Here is an 18,879-nt window from a genome sequence, read left to right as displayed (position 1 = left end):
TCTGTTAGTCTGAGCAAAAAGAATAAGCCGGCAGCCATGGAAAGGAAAAAGCAAAGGCAAAAAAAGACATATCCTAAAGTTAAAATATTCAGTGATATCAGAGATCGTGAAGTTGGCTTTGAGCATGGGTAAAGGACAACACAGATACCAGCACACAACTGATACGGCAAACTGCAATTTTATTGTAAGAGGTTTGCAAACAAGCTTACTCAGCAGCCACTGCATGGATGTAAACAGTTCCCTGTAGCCACTAGCTGGGGACCTGTAAAAAGGGAACCTTATCCACTGGATGTTCTGCTACATTTTTTCCAAAAGGCTTCCTTGGAAACATTTTTCAAGGTTTTTCTGGCTTTTTTGCCAATCACTCAGGCTGAAGGCTGGTGTCCTTACTCCTCCCAGCAAAATTCTTCTCCCTTTACCCGTACGAATATTGGTAAATAACAATTTCCCATGACATGGTCTCCTTTTTGCTGGCTTCCTCATCATGAGGTAGGTAGGTAGGCAAGCAGGTGGAGTCCCTGCATCTGAAGAGTCAAAGGCAAAGTAGCTGATTCCTGCATGAGCCAAAGCTGTTGAACTCTTTCCCCTCCTGCTGTTGCTCACTTAAGCTTTTTTCCCCTCACCACTCTCCTTCCCCCATACAATGGAGCCAGTGACTTGAAGGTTGCTTCCCCCCTTCTGTATCTAGGCCAGACAGAAGATTCACTGGATGACCAAGTGACAGCATTATCACTGGAGACAATGAGGAAGGCTGGTGAGAAGGCTGAAGATCTCACTTTTTGCCGTACTTGTAGTTTAAAGAAGTGGAGAGACAAGGAATAATCAGAAAAAGGGAGAAGGAAATGTAAAGAGAAAAAAAGCGCAGCTAAATTTCAGCATCTTCAGCACAAAGTGCTAAGAGACCACAAGAGCCAGTGAATTCATCTGATAGGCAGGAAAGAACAGAGTTTGGGGGAACTTCTGCAAAGACAACAGGAAATTAGAAAGAGGTTTCACTAAAGATGATGCTGAAAAAGGAGTTAACAAAAAATAGAAAGGCTCACAAGTAAAATAGCCTTAAGAAAAAAAATGTGTGCTGGAGCAAGTGAAACAACAACAACAAAATAAAGTTTAGGAGACCTTTAAGTTTGAATAGGCAGAAGCTGAGTGAGCCATGGGAAGGTAGTGTCAGAGGTATAAAGCAGATGTAAGCATGCTGAAAGGCACGGTACTATTATTGCAGAACTGATCAAGGCAGACTATCATTAAAATTTTGACTGTCCTTCTGATTTTCATTCCAGACTCTGCTTCCAGGTAAATGTTCTGCCCTTCAAAAAGTTAATTTGGAACTAGAATCAAGAAACACAAATAATGGTGCCACACTCATGGGACAAAGTCATGCAAAGACATACAGTGAACTTAGCCTGTTTGGAGTTTCTAGTCAGAACTGGGACTTTTTCAGTTTGCATCTCAGATCCAAGGTTATTTCTTCATGAAGTAAAATGGAGAAAAACTGTCTTCACTACTTTTGAGCTATTATTCATGGGTTAAAGCAATATATCTATTTAAGCAGAAAATGTGTAGAAGCTTAAGAGATGGTCATTAGAAATCTCAGGTTTGCTTTGCCCTGTATGGCTTAAGGAAATGCAGCATAACCTCATGTCCAACCGCCAAATGACTCCCAAAATTACACGTGCCTCAATCAGTGAAGACGCAGAAGCCAATGGACAAGGAGGTGTAGTCAGAGAGGCCGCAGGTGCAGCAGGACACGGCCACTAAGCAGACCTGGTCTCTCACCCCTCGCTTGCTTCAGGTAGGCACCAAGATCTTCTCATGAAGATCCCTCACATGACAAAGGCAAGTATTTACAAAACACTCAGAAGCAGCACCACCCTCTCTCAGCACTAAGGCCAAGGAGACCACAAACGAGGAGGGCGATCAGCAGGCGCTTTCGCAGCTTTCCGCCGAGACGACCTTCACAACAAGCATCAAAGACCGGGGGCGGGAGGAGCGGGTAAAAGAAAGCGAAACAAGGGCAGAAACCGCTTTCCGCGAGTGGGGGAGGGAAGCTGTGCTTCGCCGGGGGAGCCTCCGGCCACCGGCGCGGCGCAGCCCGCGCTCCGGCCGAAGCGGCGCCCTAACGCCGGTGACCAACGGCCCTAACGACCACTGCCCCCCCACACGTACGCTTCCCTACCCCCCGCATCGGGCGGGGCCAGCCGCACGCCCTGCGCTGTAGCGCCGCTTCCGCCGTTTCCCGTTAGGGGTGGTGTTTGGTGCGTCTCCCTCGGCCTGACAGGGGAGCCATGGGGAGCCGCAGCGGAGCGGAGCGGAGCGGAGCTCTCAGGGATGCCGCCAGCTGCGAGGTACGGCTGGGGAGGCGGCGGCGTGCCCCCACCGCTTTCCCTTAGGGGGTCGCCGGCCTTGGGGCGGGGGCGCCCGTCTGTGGTATGGGCGTTGGAGCTGTTCCGTTAGAGCCGCCGGAGCGAGGGCGGGGGGAGACGAGACGAGACTGTGGGCGCCAGGCCGGGCTTCCTGAGCAGCGGTCAGCCCCCGGGATTTCCTGGAAAGGCCTCTGGTTTCTGTTGGCGCTTTGCTGGGCGCGTTGTGGAGGCTGCTGTTGGCCGAAATCCGTGTCCCCGCAGCACGTTTTGGCGTAATCCCGGCTGAATCGTACGTAAAACCAGCGGGCTGTTGGGATTGTTTCTTCGGCAGTGTCACTGAATGCACAATTGACCCCAGCGATAGGCGGTGAGGTGCATTGTAGCTGGTTTTGATGCAGGTACTTGCGTAGCTCAGGGGCAGAAATTTCTAAGGGAAAATACACAACGGTAGACTCTGACAGAGCTGGTTGTCGCCAGTGCTGTTTCGTTGTCCCCCCCGCCGTGCCGGAGCAGCACAGGGCAGCCGAGGAGTCTGTTGGTGTGTTTTAATGCTGCATGTCCCACACTGGTTCCTCCAGGGGCACGTTTGGCTCACCAGGAGCACTGCTGGCAGTGTATGGAAAATGGACTTCTGGTTAATGGACTTGGATTATTAAGGGTAAATGAATTAAATATCCTTAGAAGCAACTTATCCAAAGTCCCCTAGCAAAGCCAGGAACAGAGTGTGGGCATAACATTAACGACCTACAGTGCGATTCCCTAGTTCGCATGGTTTCAGTAGTAAAGTTGATCCATACATTGCATTACCTGTGTAGGTTTTGTACATTCCTCTGCTGACTTCTCTGCCTGAAACATCTCCTGTGGTGTCTGTCTCTCTCTCTGTCTCTCTTTCAATACTCCAATAAGTAGATTTCTATAAATAAATATAGCATCTGCTTGTTTCAAAGAATAGGGTATGTTTTCTGCTTTACTGATATGGAGCTTTTCTGAAACACAAGCCAGTGACTTTCAAAACTTCAAAGCCTTCTTTTTCTCCTGATTGGAAGCAAATGCAAAACAACTCAGCCTGAACTCCAGTTAAATATGTGCTGCCACTGAAGATGATGTGGAAGTGTGAAGCTGAGTTTTGAAAGTGCTGGGGGCTTCAGGCAGCTCACAGGAGAGTTACGGTGAGACCAGGCTGATGAGGTGAGTGGAGGCTGGACTGACTAGTATTTCCATGGCTTCTCTCCAGGGATTGCTGAAGCTCTGAAGAGGAAGAGTAACAAAAACTAATCAGAGTTCTGACCGAAATGGTTTTCCTCTGGAATTTCTCCTGGAATTTCACTGGCATTGACAGATCTGCAGAGGACGTCCAGATTGAGGCAACTGTGCAAACTCGGAGATAAACCTGTTTTGTGTCATTTTTCTTACATATTCTAAGGTGCTAAACCCATAGCTTGGCTTTGAATATACATCATGTAAGATACATGTGTTGTTCAGCATACAGAGACATACACAAGTCACTTCAGATTCCAAGAGTGGGATAGTTGTTATTCATGATAGCATGCACATCAAGGATCGAAGGTAGCCAAATACATATATTGCATAGTACTGTATATGGAGTGCTTTGAACATGTGATAATTTGCGAGGATTAAGACATAAAGGAAATATTTTGCTAAGTGAATTCTGGATCCTCAAAGTTTTCCCCTTAAGAGAAAATTTTGAACAGCCTGAAAAATCAGATCCTGCAGGTGTAACTGTTCTTTAAAGGGACTGTGAAAGTAACACTGTTTGGTTTTAGGTTTCTGTGTGGCTTCTGAACAAAGCTGGTAACCTTGTTGAAGTAGAAAGATTTTTTTTTTTTTCTACTTGTGCAGTCTGTAAGCTTGATCTGAACGAGAAAGTCAAGTTATTTTATCTTCTGTCACATTCATTAGTGCCAAAACTAAATGGACTTGATAGATATGTGTGACTTTATCGTTTTCCAGTTAGCTGACATCAGTGATAAAGATTTTGTAACTAGTAAATCTTATCTTCTTATCTCCATAATTTTAAATTTTGATTTAAAAGGGGAAGACTGGTATTTTATACTCCGAAATATTCCTCATGCTTAAATGAATTAATAAAATGAACCAAACTGAAAGGAAAAGAACGTTCTCTTTGCCTGTGGAATTACAATTATCGGTCGCACAGATACAGGTTCTCAACGTTTATCCAGTGACTTCCTATAGCCATGCTAAAACTTTGAGCAGAGGAAGATATACATCTCAGATAAGGGTTTTTTTAATTAATCTGATTTTAACATACTGTGTTAAGTTTGATCGTAGTATGCCTTGTCATGATTTTAAGCTGTTTTGCTTTGCAGAGAAAATAATTTAAGTTGTATTTAAAAATAATTTTAAATTAAAAGCCAACTTACTTGTATTAAACCTGAGGCGAAGATTATTTGGAAATAGTTATACCCTTGCCCAGCTGTCCATAGATTCACAGTTGTTCCTTAGTACTTTGCCTGTAATTCAAAACCAGATCCTGCAAATATTAATGCTATGAGGATAATAAATAGAGTAAAATAATAACATCGAGGAAAGGGAATATTTTAATATATTTTATGTATTAAAAATTGTAACATAAACTTCATAACTTCCTTATAATTAATAATTTTATAAATTTTTTTTTCCTAACCTCCCTCTTGATCTGCCCTCTTTCTGGAAACATTTTTTAGAACAGTGATGAGTTCTTGTAATATTTCAAATAAAGCCAAGCAATGTTTATTTTCATTGTATTTAATAAGTTGGAGGGAGTGATGTAGGATTTTCAGATGTTATCTTCATGCAAAATTAATACAAATAATCACACAATACTTTCTGTATTTATTTGAACTGGTACAAGCCCTTTCCATGCGAAAAAAAGGAAAGTGCTATTGTCATAAATTTGCCTGTCTAATTTGAGGATCCTTGCCCCACCCCGATAGCAGTAATTGTTTCAGTACCACTACCTCCCTCCAAACATTGAAGAGGTTAAAATAACTCTTTGTACATAGACTTCATTTTACTTGCAAGTAACTTACTAAGATGATTTGCTGAATGTGATTGTTTTTAATGTATTTTTAGGTACAGAAGCAAAATGTTTATTTTACCATCAGTAGGTTGTATTTCTTAATCACTCTGGAAACACTGATGGGTGGACCAATGCATTTTTATCAACTTGGTAAGTTGCCTGTACCTTTATATTGTAAGAGGAGTAGTACTGCTAATTTTTTACTAACACTCCTTCTGAGTTACTGAAGTAAGATATCATCATCATTTTACAGAGCTCTCCCTGGAATAATTCACAGAATCAAAAATCTAGTGTATTATATTCTACATACTCCATTCTATACATAAACCATTATTTTCCCGTAAGAAAGAAATGCTTTGAAACTGCATACTGCATTCTCCCTCTCTAAGTGTCCAGTGAACTCTTAGTTGGATGGTGGTGTTTTTCATTTCTTGTTCTAATTTTTTTTCAGGACTCCTTAGTTTCTGGATTAGTAGGCACAACGAACATAGTTTGTTGGCTGAGTTGTAGTTGTAGTGGTAAACTGTTTTGATAGGATCATTTAATTCTGTAAAAAGGATAAGATGATAAAGAAGATTCCCCATTCAGTTTACAGACAGTCTTTATTTCTCCGGTCTTAAGTTTCCCAGTTACTTGGTCTAAGATTTTTTTTTTCTTGTCTGTGTCTCTTGTGTAAGAGTGTAACCTATACAATTTTGCAACTCTCCAAAAATCTTTGCTAAACATGCTTATTGAAACAAAGTTCTGGGGCAGTTTAAAGTATAGATGAAAGGAATTTGATTTTGATAGGGGAGAGGCATTTGAAAGTCACAAATATGGACAGAACAGAAAAAACATTTATGTCAACAGGAAATACATCAGCAAGACAGCAGACACATGTGAGGTGGCTGGCATAAGAGAGAATGGCAAAAGACTGTTTGCATCTCCCAGTACGAAGGGCTTAATCCAAGGAAGTGTGTCATTACTAGAGTCTGTGCACTGACACTATCTGCTTCTATAACGGGAATATCCTTAGTGTGCTAAAGGCTGTGTGCCTGTTGGGAGAAGGGAGAATTCCTGCCACAAATTATTACAAATCTGAGCTTGTGTTCAGGTAAAGAACAACAACTGTTAAAGTATTGCTTTATTATTCATACGCACTGGATGTTTTTTCCAGATAGGTGATCTGTTACTATATGGCAGGAAATCAGTTGTTCTACTTTTAACTGCACTTCTGTAAGGGGATGTTTATTACTCAGCAATAATGCAGAAGAACAAGTGCAAAAGGAAGACATTCAAGAGAGACAATATCTGTGGTTTGAATGGTAAAATGAAGCTTGGGAGAGATGAGTTTTTTGTCTTGTGGAAATACAAATTTGCTGCATGTGCAACTCAAGTGAGCTGCTTAATCTCTTTGCATCTAATTTCAGAAGGGATGCCGGGAGCATAGTTTAATATTTGTGAAACAGATGTCTGAAGAGCCAGATTTATAAGAGATACTTGGCTAAGTATCCATCTCAAATGGGTTCAACAAACTTAAGTGCCCAAGTGTGTTTGTGTGTGCTTCTCTGTGTGCCTACTGCTAATTAAAGGGCAAATTTTAAGGCACTTCTCTGCAGCCATAAAGATTCTGTGCAGGTACCTCCTTATTTAATTAATTGAGTAGGAATTTTTTCCTTTCCTCTTCCAGTACTCTTTGCAAAAGTAGACAAGGATCATAAAATAACTACTTTAATGCATTAGGAAAAGATATGAATGATGCAAGACTGCATTTGTCAAGGAAAAGAATTCTGGATACAGTGAGAATAGAGAGGGAGTTATGAAATAGAGCCTGAAATAGGGAGTTACAGGAGTTAGCTGTCTGAAGACAGTCAGTCAGTAATACACCAAAGTTGTTAAACAACAGCCTTGACGACTCCCCACAAGTAGCAAAGAAGGGCATCTGTGAAGATGATTCAATAACGTTCTTGAAGCAGTAATAGTGTCTTTTCCCAGACCAGTTTTAAGATTCTTGTCATGACTTAAAATGGAGTTTAATAGACAGAGTGACCTACCTGAAATATAGTCAGAATCCTTTAAGACAATATTTAGTAAGAACATCTTAAGTATGTTTATTCACACTGAGTCTTGAACCTCATCTGGCAGGGATCAGCATAAGCCTGAACCACAGAACTAGCTCCTAGGAGCCTCGAATTAATGACAGAGGTTGGAAGGGGACATCCCATACTCTGGGGAAGGAGGGAAGGGTAGACGAAAGTAGTAGGAAGAAGATGTGAAAGAAAGAAACTGTTCTTTGTTTGAGGGAATGCTGAGTATTGTCTCTAATTGTTGCAAATTAATATTGCCGATAGTAAGCTAATAATCAGATGTTGTAGACATACAAATGCATTAATACGTAGTTTCATTTTCCAGTGTACATCAGCATTCTGTCTACAGCTTGTTGCAGCTTGCCTGGTAAGAGTTTTTGTTGTCTTTCAAATGCTTTTCCTAACACAGTCCAAAAAATTTGTATATTCTCACCAACCATCATTTTAAAACTTTATGCTTTTTGAAGAAAGAACTTAATAGAAATATAATACAGGAGGACAGTCCTTTTGCATTGTTTCTGTTGTGCTGAACTCTGTTCTATGGTTGCTTTATTTTGGGGCAAATATTGGGCTGCTCTAATTTGGTTTATTGATGAGAATTGTTGCAATCTCACATTTGTTTGCTGTTCAAATTGGTGGGTTGTTTGTTTTTGGATTGTTTTTTCCCTTTCTAGAAAGATTTCTCGGAGGGCCACCTCACAACCTACAAATGCAATCCAGCAATTTTCAGCACATTTTGTCCTGGCAAGCAAAAAGTGATCCAGCTGTGCCAACATACTATCGTGTGCTGTACACTGACCGCAGGCAAGTCTTATAAGGCACAAATTTTACTTTTAATGTTTATCAACTCAAAATACTAAGGCTGGGGTTTTCTTGTTTGTTTGTCTGTTTTTCCACTTGGAAATGCTTCCCCCCCCTCCCCACAATGCTTTCTTGTATCAGAGAATCCAGATAGATTATTTTGGTCTTTTTTTAACTTGTTTTGATCTACAGGAACTGGAAGACTGCTAAACAATGTTCAAATACTGCACAACTCTCCTGTGATCTGACAGATGATTTTGAAGATATTTCCACTCAGTATTCTGCATTGGTTCAAAGCTTCATAGGAACTGAAGTATTCAATTCTTCTGTACTTCTTTTTATGCCATCTACTGACAGTAAGTTCTCTGTCTGCATTTGCTTGTTTAAGTAGTTTTTATTCCTAGCTGATGTATAAATGTGTCGTGGTTTAATCCCAGCCAGCAACTAAGCACCACACAGCTGCTTGCTCACTCCCCCCACAATGGGATGGCGGAGAGAATTGGAAGGGTAAAAGTGAGAAAAATCTTGGGTTGAAATAAAGACAACTTAATAGGTAAAGCAAAAGCCGCACATGCAAGCAAAGAAAAAGCCGCACACACAAGCAAAGCAAAATAAGGAATTCATTCACTACTTCCCAGAGGCCAGCAGGTGTTCAGCCCTCTCCAAGAAAGCAGGGCTCCATCATGTGTAACAGTTACTTGGGAAGACAAATGCCATAACTCTGAATGTCTCCCACTTCCTTCTTCTTCGCCCAGCTTTATATGCTGAGCATGATGTCATATGGTATGGAATATCCCTTTGGTCAGCTGAGGTCAGCTGTCCCAGCTATGTCCCCTCCCAACTTCTTGTGCACCCCCAGCCTACTTGCTGGTGGGCTGGTGTGAGAGGCAGAAAAGGCCTTGACTCTGTGTAAGCACTGCTCAGCAGTGACTAAAACATCCCTGTGTTACCAACACTATTTTCAGCAGAAATCCAAAACATAGCCCCATAGTAGCTACTATGAAGAAAATTAACTCTATCCCAGCCAAAACCAGCACAAAACTATATTCTGGTAGCTTTACAGTAAGATACTGGAACCTAACATGGTCGGAAGCTTATTACTTTATCTAAGAGAATATGAATTTGTATATAATCTATCGCATATCAGTTACAAGACATAGAATATATAGATAGCTTTCTAAAATTAGTGGCTACAGTAGTTCTGATAAATGGACAGGGCTCTGGTTTAGAAATAAAATATCTAGAGAGAGAGAAAATAGCATCGTGTCAAGCATTGACAAGCACAAAGTAAAAATCTCTAAGTGTGTAAGATACATAACTTGAAAACAATGTTGGGGTTTTTTTTAATGTCTTCAAGTAGTCAACGTTAAGAGTTAAAGAAATACCATGTCTGCAGTAGGTGTAGGGGAAGAGATTTACTTGTTTGTTCAACCTGCTCTTTTCCCTTTCCTTGCTGAAAGAAGTTGCTTATTAGCTGTTACATCTAATGCCAGAGGTGGCTTCACCCTTAGTTATGCTTGGTATTCAGTTCTGAAGTAACAGAGGCAGAGATTGAGGAACAGTTGGAGGACTGTGGAGGAGGAATACATCATGTTACCTCTGAATTCAGCACAGAGGTAGCTGCTGCTATGTCCACTTATAGCCTCAGAAATCATGAAAAATTGGAGGGGATGGGCAGAATAGCCACAAGGATAACTGAAGGATTTGAGAACATCTCTCTGAGGTGGAGGCCTTCAGTCTTTCAGCAGTTAGTTTATTAAAGAGAAGGATCAGAAGGTGCATTGACCACTAGTAAATATGATGGCAGGCTTCTTCAGTCTTGTGAACAACTCATAACAGCATGCCCTGACTGGAAGCTGAAGCTAGATAAATTTTGGCTAGGAACAAGAGGCATATTTTGAATTGACCACTGGAACAAACTGTCGGGTGCTCTGACTGATTGTCCCTCACTGGCGACTTGTAAATTGAAATTGCATGTTTTGCTAGTAGTTCTCTAGTTGAAACCATAAGCAATTGAGTGAGGTCATGTTTTCCAGGGCGTGGGACTTAAATGAACCCTGTAGTCCTTTTTTGTTTTACAGTGCCTGAATAGAACAGAATCAATATTCTGAGATACTTCCTTACTGGGTGTAGTTGATATCTACCTTCAAATACCTATGGTGGAATCTCACTTCTGTTGACAGACAGATTTGAGCAAGGACAGAAAGGCTTCATAACAAAGAGCCAGGAGAACAACCACATTTGACTGTAAAGAGATTTAAGCTAATGTTTATTTGTAACTTCAAAGATGAGAAAGGAGTAAGTGTGCAACCATTTGACTAGGATGTGCTTTCCTGTTTGAGGGTAGATGAAAGCTCACATTCGTTCTAAGTGTTAAACTTTTTTTTTGCTTTCTACCCTATTTCAGGAACAGAAGTAGTTAACAAATGTATATTGCTTTTTTTAATTTTGCAGAGGTTGGCAAACCAGTCTCCACCTTGATCAAAATGTACGTGCTTCTAGAAAAGACAAAAGTTAAATGCAAACTCTAAATTTTCATGGTCTTTCCCCCCACAATGTAGTAGGCAGAAATGGAGGATTATGGAGATTGTTCTCACCCGTTTTCCAACATTCCTACTTCTTTCCTGTGTTGGAGGAGAGAAGATCTTAGGCTTGATTTACTACAGAAGTTCCTCTGATCTTGATGGATGGGTAGTTTTGGAGAGAGGAGACAATTAGTGTGCATGGCTCTTCAAACACATACATGTTCTGAAGACCTGAACTTGAGAGATTACTTTGAACTCAGTGGAAGTCTCACAGAAGTGTAACTGTTTCACTAGCTCCTCCCTCCTACTGTCAGTAGAGTTTTTAGTCTTTGGAGCTCAGCTGTCAAGTTTAGACCTATAGCCTTCCTTGTAACCAGTATGAATATGTGCAGGGATACCCACCACTGAATTTCTACAAAAATTCCTTCCAGAGAGTAACTAGAAGGTGATGATGATGAGCAAGAAAGTAACCAGCTTTTCCTATATATTAACCTCAGCTTTCCTCTCAAATAGATAAAAAGCTCACATCTCTGTGGAGCTGAAGCAAAGCCTCTGTCACCTTTCTGCTTCTTCCCTCCCCTTCACTGCTTTCTGTTTTTAAAATCTAGTCGTGTGAGAAAAGATCGCTTGACCATGGAACTTAAATGTTGCAAGGCCTTGTGGATTTACAACAGTGACGTACTCTGGAGTCTGATTAGTCACCTATATATCCGTCGCTGAAATAGAATTGGTACTGAATACACAGTGTATATTTTTTTCCATGATTTTTTTTTCCTCTTTCTTTTTTCAATAGCATTCCTGGGACCACCGGAAGTAAATATCAGTTCCTGTCTAAACTGCGTAAATGTCACCATAAAGCTGCCAACCTCTCACTTCAGAAAAAATGGAAAGCGACTCTCTTTAATTGATATATATAAAGAGCTTGATTATGATATAACATTGAAAACACTTGATGAAGAGCATAAGGTAAAGAACATTTTGTTTTATTTGTGCTTTAGGGGAAAAATACAGAAAGCATAAAATGGCTTTGATGGTTAGCAGATTCACAGAAGCAAATATGTGAATAGAAGATACTTAGAAGAAAACAAAGAGAATGGCCAACATAATCTTAGCTTCCTTTTACTGCAGAGTAGCAGACCTAGAAGAGGAATACTAGTTGTCCTGTATCCATACTTGAAGTAAAGCACAGGGCACTGGCTCAAGCGATTATTCTCTGGGAAGACAAGGGAAAGGCAGTTGAGCACAAACTACTAGCAGGTGTATGCACAGCTGATAGGAAAATATGTTCAGAAAGCAGTTCAGGAGTTTTCTGTCTAACTGGAAAAATGTGTCCAGTTAGTTTCTGAAACAACCTATTCTGTGTCTGGTACTATCTAATTTTTTTTTTTTGTATGCTGAAATACAGGGGTAGACAGGCGTGATTAGAGCTTAAAATGATCCTCACAAAATGGAGAAACAATCTTAAAATAATAGGAGATAATTCAATAAGGACCAATGCAAGGCATAACACTTAAGAATAATTGTCTGTGTAATAAGTGGAGTGGTAACAGCTACACAGGCAGCAGTTTTGCCAGAGAAGATGAGAGCATTCTATAATATTACAAGCTAAACATGACTCGCATGTTGCTGAGAGATAAATCCCATATTTTTACGTACTCAGTACTTGCAAAACACACCTACCCTGCACCAGTCTGGGGTTCAGAAAAGGCACAGACCAGCTGAGCAGGATCCAAAAAGGAACAGTGAGGACAGTGAGGGGATCCTGACACATGACCTGTGAGGAAATGCTGGAATAATAGGGGACCACTTAGTGTAAGCACGCAAAGCACAGTTAGAGGCCAGAGTCTCTGAATATGTAAACATTTACTACAGAAAAGGAGGAAATAAACTATTAACTGTGACTGTGACCAAAAACAGTGAAGTGAGATTGGCAGTTGTGCAGACTTCAGGTTAAACATCAAGAGGGACATTAATACCTGGGCTGGCAAAGCACTAGAACAAGTTGCCTAACTAGAGCATGGGCTGTCTGCACTGGAAGTTTTGAACAGCGGGTCAGACTGGTACCTGTTGGGAATTTAATCTCTGTAACTCATTCTGCAATGAGTCACAGAAGAAGGACAACAGCTTGCCTGCCATGGATATTTTTCCCCTGATTTCTGAATCGGAATATCACTTACAGTTTCAAATCTGTAGAATCTATGTGAGGCTACTTCAAGGAGACATAACAGTGATCAACAGTTGAAGACAGAAGGCAATTTATCTTTGATAATATGATGTTTCACAAACAGGTGTAAGGTAGATATCTTGACATCAGCTAGAACTAGAGATGAAGCAGTTGTCTAGGTAAACCACTGAGTTACTGCGTCAGTTTTTACAGTTTCACGTGCTCCTGCATTTCTCTGAAATAGCCGTAATCTTTTATCAGTGGCTGGGGATCTCTTTATAGGCAAATAGCTAAGTTTAAAACATTGTCTTTCATGGCAGAGGTCACGTGAGAAAACCACAGAAGACATTTTTAATACTGTTATTGAAGAATTGTATGCAAATAGAAATTACTGTGTGTCTGTTACGGTCACTGCATCTCTAAACAAGCATTCCATCCCATCACACTGGAAATGTATAACTACAGACTCTGTAGTTCGACAAGGTAACTGTGCTGTGGTGCAGGAATGGATTGTCTGACTTGATTGTGTGCAAGTGTGTTCTTTTTACATACGAAGATTTACAAGTCAATTAATCCTAAAAATAATGAGAGAGAAAGTACCGTCTGAGTGATAAACATTGTGGGGATTTATAAGTGAAATATAAAAACCCATCCACTTTGGGGCTACAAATCTATTCTTAATCCTGTGAGCCATACAAATCTCCACTAACTGCATAAATAATTATCAAAGATGGTGTAATTTCTTTTTTAATTCCTGAATCTAATTTGAGATTTGGTCTTATTTTGACTTTGAACCACATGACCTCCAGAGGTCCCTTCTAACCAAAATTATTCTGTGATTCTAAATAGCTGTTCTGAATGTGAAATATGAAATGTGGTCATTGGAAACTTCATTCATGTATGTTTGTTTTTTTCACTTGCAGATTATCATACAGCTGCAATAGCAGGTGCTATATGTTTTTCACTGATGTTAGCTGGTGCCCTGAAGTGTATGCATGCAGGAGGTTATATTCTTCCAAAAGAATCACTTCCACGTACCTTGGTATGTAATAATTCTCATATTTAACCTTCCTGGTTGGGAGGAGGAAGTTAACCATCTGAAATTTCTAATCCTGTGCATTAGGTGCAAGTTATGTAAGTACATACAGTGTTTTAATTTGCAGTTTACCTTTGCCAAAGACAGTTTGTAGGCTGCTAAATCTTGTCTGTTCCGCGGAACAAATATTCAGTCTTTTTCAAAACCATTTCTTGCTACTTCTGTGACAAGTTACTAACAGAGATAAAGAGGTGATCATCCCACCCTACTCAGCGCTTGTCAGGCCACACCTGGAGTATTGTGTACCGTGCTGGTCCCCACAGCGCAAGAAAGATGCAGACAGACTGGAGACGGTCCAGAGGAGGGCCACGAAGATGAGCAAAGGGCTGGAGAATCTGCCCTGTGAGGAAAGACTGAGGAGTTAGGTCTTTTCTCCCTGGAGAAGAGAAGGCTCAGGCGGTACCTCATTACAGTATTCCAGTACTTAAAGACCGGCTAAAAACAGGACAGAGGCTCTCAAGACAAGGGGCAATGGGTACAAGTTGCACCATGAGAGGTTACATCTTGATACAGGAAATTTTTTACAGTGAGAACAATCAATCACTGGAACAGCCTTCCCAAGGATGTGGTAGAGTCCCCATCACTGGAGGTTTTCAATATGCAGTTGGACAAGGTGCTAGATAATCTCATCTAGGCTCCCTCTCCCATGAAAGGTTGGACCAGATGGTCTTTCGAGGTCCCTTCCAGCTTGGGCTGTTCTATGATTCTATGAAGTTAGAGGGGGCAAGCAGTAGTGAAGGGGAGACACCCCCCCAATGTAACTTTAAATGAACTCTTTAGGGTCACAGAAGCAGGCTAGGTTCTACAGCAGAGCACTCAGCATAAGACAATTAACCCCTTGTCCTTCAAAAATTACTTTATATGCAAATCCTTCCTGCAGCAGACAAATTTCTTCTACTATCTGAGCCAGGGCAATAACTCCAAAAAAAACCACCTACTCCAGTTCTTAGGTGAAGTGCATAGGGAGAAGACCTTTTCTCCACCAAGAAGGTTGCTCTGAAAACATTCAGGAGCAATGTGTATCCATTGCTCCTTAGCAAAGCAGTTTCTGGCACATTTTGCCTCCATTATTTCACCCTGCAGCATTGTACTCCTCTCTAAGAACAAAACCAATTACCCCTACAATATTTTTCCATTTATTACACCAAAAATCAGAGCGTTCCCTGAAAATTTGAGCATAGTTTAGCCAGGTCCCTGGCTGCTGGAGCTTAAAGGCATTTTGAGAGATTCTACAACTGAAAGCAAATATTTTAAACTTGCCTTCAAGGTCTTTTCGTTATCACATTTCCATAGGAAAGCAAGCTGAAAAGACAAAAGGTAGCTTTAAGACCCAGTTGGGTATGGGCCTATTGTTCCTGTAGTGATGTATAAAAGTGGCCTAGACTTGGGAGTTTTGGTCTCATTATCCCCAGAAAATGGGCCAGTTATTTAGGCACATCTGGAGAAGAGTCACTGTTAGTGCTCTAAGACTTTTTTTCCTAAAGCTATGCTTCATGGTTATTGTCTGCAAAAAGAGTCAAGGACAGCATGTGAGAAGTGTTAAAAATAAAAGTTCAGCAGCCTGGTAAGAGCAAGATCTGGATGGTTGTTGGAAATCATCTCACACACAACAAATAAGAACTTACTCTCAATTCACCTCAACAAGGAGATAAAGGATAGACCATCAAAGACCTTTGTAGAGATGAGACACTGCTTTGAGGAAGCAATCTTTAAAGCATGTTGTTTCTTAGGTTTCTGAAGTCTGCTTTGTAACATCAACAGTAGCTTCTCAGTCAAAAGGAAAATCCTCTTTACTGAAATCAGATATACCTTGCAGGTCCCCAGCCTTCCAGTTCCACATGTACCTCATACCATAGATTGGGATGCAGTTATGTGCGGATATGTCCCGGCCAGAAAAGTATCATAGTTGTTAGTTCCAGAACTGTTACTAGCAAGTTCAGGATCACTTCTCTGGGTAGCCTGATGTCTGTCTTCCTTCTCTGGTCTCAGTAATGATTGATTATTGTATTCTGTTACAAACAGGCATCAGTGAAAAGGATGCCTGATAGTGGAAAACTTAGTAGGAAAAAAAGGATATTTATATGCAAGTTGTCTCTGCCAGAATCTAGAGCTGGCCTAGTTAGGATTTTAGAAACTAAGTCCTGGACCAGGCTGTCATAATCTACCTGAATATTGGAGTTGAATGAAAACAAAAAGCAAAGGAAAGAAAAGAAACAACATAGCTCTGGAAGAAGACGTACTCAGGGTGGGGGTAGGGGGGAGGATGGGCACATACACAAGGCAAACAGTACCTGCATCGCCTTCTAAATGCTAAGGTATTCTCATTAGTCACATATAGTGATTGGTAAAAAAGTCCATGATTAAGGAAGAGTACTTAAGGAAGATAGAAAGGTAATGGTAATACATCACTCAAATTGTTGCACTGTTTTGAAGAAAATAATCTTTCTTTGACCTTTTCTGTGATCAGGTGTCATGTTTTAGCGCTTGAAGAAGCCAGTCCTGAGTCAGCAAATTTTTAATTTTAATAGAAGAGACGGAACTGCCACTAAATTTCAAGCAAAAATAACAAGATTCCTGGGACTTGTTTCTATCCATCTTTGCTTGCTTTCTTTTTTTTATTATAGTCTCTGATTTCTTTTACATTTAATTCTATGGGGTTTTTCAGCATAAATATTTTCCATTTTCTACAAACATATCTAGAGCAGATTGGTATCAACTTTTTCTAAGGCATTTTTCCTCATGTTTCTGTCCTTTGCTATGTCATTACCTTCATATCCCTAAGATCACTGAACATGATTTTGCCAAGTAGTGTCTAAGGTTAATTTTTTTTATTGTCAACATTTTCTCCCGATGCTTCAAATACTCCGTAATACTCAGAAGTGCAGAGTAAAACTGAGAAAATGAGACTGAGGATATTACACAGTTCGTGGCTTCAAACGGTACATTTCTAAAGGACATTAAAATTGATCATCTGTGTAAGGTTTCCTTTCTGCATGGTAACTGCAAGAGCTAATACAGAGTTGCAAGACTCGCATCAGGTTTCAGATGTGTTTCTAAAATGAGCTTTTATTCTTAGAAAGATATCTCAAAAGTTAGAATTGAAACATTTCATACCTGAAACTGCTTGGCACTAGCATAATTTCTTTGAGGCTGTCCAGTGCTGTGTGCTTTGATTTGTAGTGAAGTCTGTCATGTTTACAGGAATGGAGAAGAGGGAACAATCCTAGATGCCCTGAACTCTGCAGAAAAAGCCAAAAATGTGGCACAGAAGGAATAATTTGTTTGACAACCTCATGATTGAGGGTATTTTTTTCATATTTTTCCATGTGTGTGTGCAAATTTGGCTATTTTTTTTTTAATTCACTTTGTTCTTTTAGGTATTCATCAGGACTTTAGCCTATTCACCTTGGATATTTGAATCTGAAGAAATAACCTTTGTAGAGGTCATTTACAAAGAGGTTAAAAAACAGGCAAATGAATCCAGTGGTGGTGTCAGTGATGGAGATGACAGCGATGACAGTGATGCCATAAGTAATCATGACTATACAAGGCGTGATATCATAAGTAAAGTACCTCATTCCTCTGACATGCCAAATGTATTTGTGCAGTACTGTACAAGTAGTACATGTGACGACAGCAGCAGCCAGGCAAGTGAAAATCCAGATGCTGACCCAGAAGATTTTGAAGAGCATGAGATGGACATTGAAGACAACAAAGACGCAAGTAGTGGGTTACTTAATCCTTTTGCTGAGGTAAATTGTAACTATTCTTCTAGGCAAAGGAACAGTGCTTGCTTTACCATTAACTTAAATACTGTGCTGTTGGGAGCCTCTGAAGAGAACGTGGATAGTTCTGCAGCCCTTCTTTCTTCCCAGGAAGGTGCAGTTGACTGGCAATGTACTCGTGCTTTTGAATCGAAACTCCTGGATGACACAGAAAGTGTGCCGGAACAACACTGTCATAACGGCTCTCGTGGATGGCAAAATTCCTCTTGTTCTTCTGATGAAAGCGACTCGTCAGATTCAGATATGGGCCAAAAAACTGAATACATAAGAAGATGAATAAGTGAGAACCACTGCTATTTTATAACATATGAATTTATATTGTCCAACTTTATTTCTGGACTCAACATACAGATCTTGTCTTTTTCTTTTTTTAACATTCTGTGAGTATATGCCTGAACACTGAAAATACGCAACACTCATTTTTAACAAATATTTCTCTTATCTCTCCGGGTTGCTCCAGGTATGATTCAGGTTGGATTATCCACAGAGAAACAAAAATGACTGTTCAGATGCAGCAGAAAGAATGGCTATTTCATTTTCCAGTTTGATAGTGATTTATACCTTTTAGCTGTTGGAAAGTACATCTTTTCTATAACTCAAGTGAGAAGTTAGTTTGTAGTAAAGGGAGTTGTGAGTGGCTGGTCTGGTTGAGAGACCACTTTTTTAATTTGAAAGGACTCTTCTATTATTCTCTAGCTCTCTTGATGGATTAGTCTGAAACCTGTGCTGCTGGATGGATTGCTGTATTCCAGTCAGTGAGTGAACTGATTTCTACATTTTTGCAGAGAAAGCTGATCAAATGAAATAATGGGGGTGAAGATAAGACTACTCAGCTTACAAAAGAGTTCTCCTTACTGTGAATCAAGGCATTAAATATACCTTTTTATAGTTTTTTTATATATGATTTTGTGCAATTATTGAATACTACACTTTTTAAAAAATTTTTATAACACTTAAACGCTACTGCAGTGTACAGTTATACTTCAACATTTGTGCTTTGTAAAAAGACAATTTTTCATATCCCTGTCTGAATTTTTAC

General features: G+C 40.3%; 1 protein-coding gene across 1 annotated transcript; it reads left to right on the top strand.

The window, feature by feature from the left end:
• Nucleotides 1-2,285: 2,285 nt before the first annotated feature.
• Nucleotides 2,286-18,754, top strand: IFNAR2 (interferon alpha and beta receptor subunit 2). The gene is made up of 11 exons (XM_059819557.1): nucleotides 2,286-2,345; nucleotides 2,455-2,524; nucleotides 3,728-3,786; nucleotides 5,457-5,553; nucleotides 7,795-7,836; nucleotides 8,144-8,273; nucleotides 8,463-8,626; nucleotides 11,589-11,761; nucleotides 13,280-13,442; nucleotides 13,883-14,001; nucleotides 17,433-18,754. Exons 1-11 carry the CDS (start codon nucleotides 2,286-2,288, stop codon nucleotides 18,114-18,116), a joined length of 1,761 nt encoding a protein of 586 aa, XP_059675540.1. The 3' UTR covers nucleotides 18,117-18,754.
• Nucleotides 18,755-18,879: the final 125 nt, after the last annotated feature.

The sequence above is a fragment of the Gavia stellata genome, chromosome 1 (genome assembly GCF_030936135.1).
Source record: "Gavia stellata isolate bGavSte3 chromosome 1, bGavSte3.hap2, whole genome shotgun sequence".
In the NCBI taxonomy this organism is placed as follows: Eukaryota; Metazoa; Chordata; class Aves; order Gaviiformes; family Gaviidae; genus Gavia; species Gavia stellata.
This window is presented reverse-complemented; position numbering and strand designations above follow the sequence as displayed.